The sequence below is a fragment of the Aptenodytes forsteri genome, unplaced genomic scaffold (genome assembly GCF_000699145.1).
Source record: "Aptenodytes forsteri isolate BGI_AS27 unplaced genomic scaffold, ASM69914v1 Scaffold201, whole genome shotgun sequence".
Lineage (NCBI taxonomy): Eukaryota > Metazoa > Chordata > Aves > Sphenisciformes > Spheniscidae > Aptenodytes > Aptenodytes forsteri.
The window spans coordinates 841,758-848,276 of record NW_008796209.1 but is presented as its reverse complement, the minus strand read 5'-3'; the positions used below and the strand labels follow the sequence as shown (position 1 = coordinate 848,276).

General features: G+C 59.4%; 1 protein-coding gene across 1 annotated transcript in view; it reads left to right on the top strand.

The window, feature by feature from the left end:
* CNTFR (ciliary neurotrophic factor receptor) overlaps window positions 1-5,734 on the top strand; it is a 163,527-nt gene extending 157,793 nt beyond the window's left edge. The window contains exons 7-8 of the mRNA XM_009288233.1: window positions 3,608-3,788; window positions 5,589-5,734. Of these exons, the coding sequence (XP_009286508.1) occupies window positions 3,608-3,788; window positions 5,589-5,734 (327 nt within the window). The remainder of the gene's footprint in view (window positions 1-3,607; window positions 3,789-5,588) is intronic.
* The last annotated feature ends 785 nt before the right edge of the window (window positions 5,735-6,519 follow it).

The window sequence follows — 6,519 nt, the reverse complement described above, 5'->3', positions numbered from 1 at the left end:
GGGGGGGGCCCCGGGGGGGGGGGGAATGGCTTCCTTAACTCATGCTGTGCCGAGCGCTGCAAGGCAGTGCCACCAGTCTGCGAGCAGGGACTGGTACGAGAGCACACATGGATGTCCCCTGTTGGGGTGCATGGTGTGGATGGCTCATGTGGATGTCCCCGGGCCTCCAGCACATGTGCAGGGGGGACCAGCATGGACAGGGGGAAAGCCAAGTGCTGGGAGATCCTCCACTCCACCTGCCCTGGGTGTCTGTCCCCATCCCATCAATGCGGCACCAGCCCCTGGGCTCATCCTGGTGCTTGGGGCTGTGGGTGGGCACTGGCTGGTCCTCGGCAGCCCAGTTATCTTTCCAAGCAGGCTGATGGGGGTGTGTGGCCTCAGCAGGGAATGGGATCCCAGCGCACGATGTCCTTAGCAAGCTGTCAGCTGAATTACTGGGTTCAAGGGCTTTTTTTCATTTCTCTCTCTCTTTTTTTTTTTTTTTTTTTTTTTTTTTGCAATGCTAATTGCTCTGCATTGCACTGGCTACTGATCCCTCATTAATCTGGGCAGTGCTTCACAACCAGCCGGAGTGACTTTTGGCAGGTGCACAAAGGCAGTCAGTGACACACAGACCCCCCTGGCCAAAAAAATTACCATGCACAGCCTTCCTCCAACTTTTGTCTCTGTGTGGCGGGGACGCGGATTAAGGAATTTCTCCCTCTCCCTTTGATGCTGTGTGTCCATCCGTGCCCGCACGACATCCCCGGTGTCGTCCCCTCCCCGGCTCTCCCTGTCTGTGTCCAGTTGGACCCGATCCCCATGTGCTTTCCCGATCCCCGTGTGCTTTCCCATCTGCTGCTGCACTTCTGTGCTGAGCCACAGGCACCCACCCAGGGACTTTCTCACCCACCATGGCAAATGTTGGATGAGTCCCCTGGCTGCCCAGCTCAGAAGTGCTGCTTGCAGACGTCGTATGTGTGTGGAGAGATGGATGCTGTCATCTGTGCCTTCTCTTTTTGTCTGCTGTCTGAAGAGGAGCTTAGGGCAGGTCCTACAAGGAAGGTCCTCCAGGTCCTCCAGTCTGGGTTCTGGGGGAATATCCACCCTCACAGCACAGACTGTGCCGGCGACCTGCAAGCTGCTAAACAGGACTGCTCTAAGCCTGACCCCGTTATCTGGATGAGAGGCAGCAGTGTGACCCCTGGGCTGGCTCTCAGCCTTTTCAGCATTCTGGAAACTCAGAGAAATGTGTCATGGAGCCCCACCAAGGTTGCTGGGCTCGTCTGCCCCCCATGCCAGGCTCCCTCCAGCCAGGCTCTGACCTCAGACCGTCTTGGCAGGCATGCCAAGAAGCTGCCCCCATGCCGATGGGTTGGACCCAATGGTGAGACCCATGGTGCGGTGGAAGGGTGTCCCCTGGAAAGTAGGGATGGACTTGGGTACCAGTTGTCCCAGTGCTTTGGCTAATGGCAGTATAGGGCTCGGGCACATCTCAGCTTGGCACAAGCCCCACAGTGAAACCGCCGGCATTCCCTGCTTGCATCGCACTGGCGCCGTGGGCATCAGCCCCAAGTTGGTGATGCAAGGAGAGGCAGGGCTCTGCCTCCCCCCATCCAGCCCCAAATTCTGCAGCAGTGGGACGGACGCGCGCCTTTCTCCATGCTGCTCCCCCGCCAAGGTTTGGTAACAGCTTTGTGCCTCGTGGGCGGCAGGAGGCCCTTTGCTCCCCGACGACTCAGGGTGGGGGCCAGCCGGGCCTGCCTCCAGATGTGCTCCAGATCGGGGGCTCCTGCGGGCTCGGGCTGGGTGGCGTGAGCAGCTGAGAGCACAGAGCCCAAGGGCCCTGCTAATGCTGGGCGGCAGGCTGGATGCAGCCCTGGGAGAGGGAATAGGGAAGGAAAGGCTCTCACCTGGAGCAAGAAAGCAAAAGTGCCCCCCTCCCTGGTAGGGATCCCCCAGAGCGGCTGTAAAAGCTGGGGGGGGGCTGCAGTTTGCGTGGCAAAGGGATTAAATCTATGCTGGGGTATTGCACGTGCTGTACTGCGGGGACTGGAAGAGGGCTGGGTCTTTCTCAGGATGGGTTCCTGCTTTTCAGGTACCCTTGCAAGCAGTGGGGTGATGAGCTTAACCATGCCAGCTGCTGGCCAGGCTGTCACACGCGTCCCTGGTATGCACTCCATCCCTGCGTGTGTAAAGCCGCAGTGCCGGGGCAGCCTCGTCCCGCAGGTGCATTGGCCTGGGTACCCCCGGGCACCCCGGCGGTGCAGCTTTTCTCTCTTTAGGCTTCAGGATGTGATCAAAGACCAGGCAGAAGTTTTCGGCTCCATCTTCTTGGTCCTGTCGTTGAACCGAGTTCTTAATAAAACTCAGCTGTTGGTGGGATCAACTGGGACAGTGGGATCCTGTGCCTGACCTTATCCTAGGTGGCTGGGGAGATGTGGAGGACTCTACATGGGTTGCACCATGAAGTTCCCCCCACCCGTGAAGTGCTGCTTGTTCTGCTTGAGCATGAGCCCCTGGCTGGGTGCCGGCGCTCACATATGGGCTGCGTCAGACCCACACCATCCCTCATCCCCCCAGCATCTTTATTATCAACATGTGTCTGGAGAGACAGTGGTTTGTGTCGGCCAGGGCACAGGGGAAGGACGAGGGGTGCCCCGCGTCTCCCCCATGCCATGCACAGGCAGTGTAGGGGGGGAATGAAGCTGGCAGCATGTTAGTCCTCAGCCTCAGAGACTGGGAGGAGGGCAGTCTCCCATGCAGCCTCTGTGGGATGCTCCTGCCTTGGTCCCCTCTGTGCCTGCAGGACCCCGAAGCCAAGCTCAGCTCCATCCCCAGAAGGTCACTTGGATGCTGAGCCATTGTCCTCTGTCACCCGCATGTGTTTGCTCACTGGTGGCCGTGCGATGGGGGTATATTTCTACCGGGCACCTGCATCTACCTGTCCTTGAGCCAAGCTCCCAGTAGATCAGAGATCCCCCAGAAGGTGTGAACACAGTCTGGGGTTAAACCATCACACAAGCAGCCACATCCCTAGGAGGATGGCAGGACCTCCCATGGCCCAGGCAGCGGTGACAACAGGACAGAGAGACTTTTTCTAGGAAAGACGGCTGGACACGGCTTGATCCTTGTCCAGGGGCCCAGCCACAGGGCTGCAAGCCAAGCCCATGGGATGCCAGCGGGCACAGGAGCAGGGTGGCCAGAGGCGTGCTGGTGGGGGAAGCCTCCTCCCAGCACTGGCTATGATGCCCAGAAAGCATGTGCACACATGGCAGCCGCTGCCTTGGATGTCCCGCTCCCAGCCACCCTAACGTGTCCGAGCAGTGTCTGCCCGCACTTCTGCTAGTTTCTGGTGACCTCTAGAGGAAGGCGCTCTGCTCCGGCACCGCGAGTTTGGAAGCGGGATGGGGTCTCACCAGACCTTTGGCTTAGCTGCAGCTGGAGCATTCTCCCCCTGCATCCCTGTCCTGGGCTCATGCCTCTGCCCAAACCCCCATAGCACTTCCCAAAGTGCTGCGAAAGTCTCGTTATCATCCTCTAGCAGAGCTAAACACGCTGATTGTCTTACACCTCCCTGTGCTGGGGGTTCCTCTGACCGCCCTCCCCTCTCCGCTGCTGCCTGCAGGTCGAGCTGTCAGACGGGACGTCACACACCATCACGGACGCCTACGCCGGCAAGGAGTACATCATCCAGGTGGCGGCCAAAGACAACGACATCGGCACGTGGAGCGACTGGAGTGTGGCCGTCCATGCCACCCCCTGGACGGAGGAGCCCAAGCATCTCACCACGGAGGCCCAGGTCACAGGTGAGAGCCCCCTCCCAGTACAAACAGGTTGTGCCCGCAGTGGGGGGCAACCCAGGAGTCGTGGCAGAGGGTCCCCCCTGTCCGGCTCCAGCCAAAGAGATACCCCCAGCATCTAGGGGGGCTGCAGCCCTTCACCCTGCACTTTGCCCCCCCCACATGGCCCTGGCAGCAGGTGCAGCCGTGGCCTGAGGGGTGCTGACTCAGCTAGCCTGGCTCCGGCATCCTCCTCGCCAGGATGCTTGGGGTGAGACAACAAAGCTGGGGGTTCTTTAATAATAATAACAACAACAACAACAACAACAATAACAATAATAATAATAATAATATAACATTATTCTTCCCTAGAGTGCTGCCCCCCTCCAGCCCTCCCTCTCCAGTCCTACCCCCTCCACACCTCCGACCCCGCACAATGGCTCGGAGTGATGCCAATTCGGAATAAAAGCCACAAAGTTAACAAGCCTCTGTTTCTAGGAAAGAGCTGGGACTGTGTCCAAATGGGCGTTATCAGCCCTCCGTTTCCCAGAAAGGCTGGAGTGGACCCTGCGCCGGTTCCTCCGGCTGGCATTGGCAGCAGGGCGGGGGGAAGCACTGGTGTGCAGGCAGGCAGCAACCAGGCTTCTACGTCAGGGACGCACACGTGAGCTGGCCAGATGCGGGTGTGGGGCGGGGGGATGCTCAGCTCCCCCACGCTCCAAGCTCTAGCCTGGCTGAGTGTGTAGATCCCAGCACGTGTGTGCAAGCCGTGCGCTGCCAGAGCCGTGCACGAACCTCTGCAGGCCCTGCCGATGCTCCCTGCACAGGGATGCGGTGGGTGCAAGCCCCGCTGCTGGCAGGTGGAGGTACCTCCTACACGGAGACACCCCTCCCTTGCAGAAACAGCACCCAGTAGAGCACCTGGGGATTCAGGCAGCACCAGGGACTTGCAGCCCCTCATCCCTAGGGGGATAAACCCCCGCAAGGAGTGCAGGCACACTGTACAGCTGTCAGGGTTTGGGGTTTGCTTCTATACCCGCTTGCATCGTGCTAAATGCAAATACCACTTCAAACGGCACCTGCCTGCTCCCTGTGCAGGCACACGCATGTCCCTCACACACATGTCCCTCGCACACGTGTTCCTGTGCATGCAGCTGGCTGCAGCCATGCAGGGCTGATGTGGGACACCCTTGCTCCAGGACTGAGCCTCACCGTTACACCTCAGTGGGGTCTGAAAGACGCCAGGACAGATCCCCTGTGGCCCCCAGCATCCCCCCCCAGATTGTCTGGCCAGGGGCACTCTGGGACCTCTGGATGTGACCAAAGCTGCCTCAGCCTGACCACCCATCCATGGCCTCCCAGCAATCCTGCAGCCCTCTGCGGGGACAGACACCCCATCTGGTCCTGTACAGAGGAGGACAAGCCCTGCGAGGCAGCCAGCAGCCGCAGCCATGTCTAGGGCATTCTCTGGGTGGGGGATGCTCTCTGCTGAGCACTTGTGGCCATGTCGTCATGACACGGCCAAAATTCCCACAGAGCTGATGCACAGAGCAGCCCGGCTGGGCAGGATGGGGTCGGGAGGGATGCCCAGCTCTGCCAAGTGGTGGAAGCATCTCCGAGCAGTAGGTCCAGTGTTAGAGCAAGGAAAGTCTCACGGACCACACCATCCCCTGGCTCACCATCCCAGCCCCCAAGCTCAGCCCTAGCGTGGCATGGCAGTGAGAGGGGCAATCTGGGGACGGGACAGTGCCATGTCCCTACCAGGATGTATGGGATGCATTCCGGGGCACCCCAGCTCCCCTCACCATCCACTCTCTCTCCCTGCAGAGACAACGAGCGCTAGCACCTCCTCTTTCATGCCGCCCCCCACTACCAAGATCTGCGACAAGGGGGCCGTGGTGGGCAGTGGGGCCGTGGCAGTGTGTTGGACAGCTGGACTGGTCTTGGCTGCCTATGGTGTCCTCTTTATTTAGTGAGTATCCCCCAAACAGGGGGCATGAGAGACAGGGTGTGGGTGCTGAGAGGGGGCAGGGGCTTGGGGACCCCAGGGGCTCCAGCATGGTTGGGAGGGGGATGCTCCAACCAGGCTCTGGGTGAAGGGTGTTGAGGATGAGCCATTTGGGTTTTTCTTGCAGTTTTTTGTAAATGCACCAAATCTGTCTGCTTTTCCAAATTGGATGTTCTGGTGGAGAACTCAGAAATGGCTTTTCAAACATTTTCTGCAAAGCCTGCAAAGGGGTTGGTCTTCAATGCCTCATTCTCAGCAGCCCTCCCCCCTCCCCACTGCTGATATTTTAAGAGGCAAAGAAACCACGTGGACATCTAAGGCCTTTGCATAGGGTTGGAAGCAAAATTGTCCGAGAGCAGAAAATTCAAAGATGCATCTCAAAAATGTCCTTGGCTTGACTTACAATGGAGCTGGCAGCCTGGAGAGCCCCTAAAAGCCCCGTCCCTCCTTGGGCCAGGGCTGCTGTCTCACTGGGTCCCCCTGTGCCCACGCTGCCCGAAGACTGGGGCATTGATCTTGACAGCAGCCACATGTGTCGCTTTGGGGGATAAAGGACGTGCCACCCGTCCTTTGGTGCCCAAGAAGGAGCCATCACAAGGCAGCTCCCGTGGGTGCGGGGTCCTTTGCTCCCCTCCGGCTGTGTCACCTCCACGTATGATGTTAGCAGTGGCAATGGGAGAGGCGGTGGCATGCAGCCAGGGGTGGGTGGGCAGGGTCTGGCCCTGGGAGGAGGAGGTGGAGGTGGTAGGT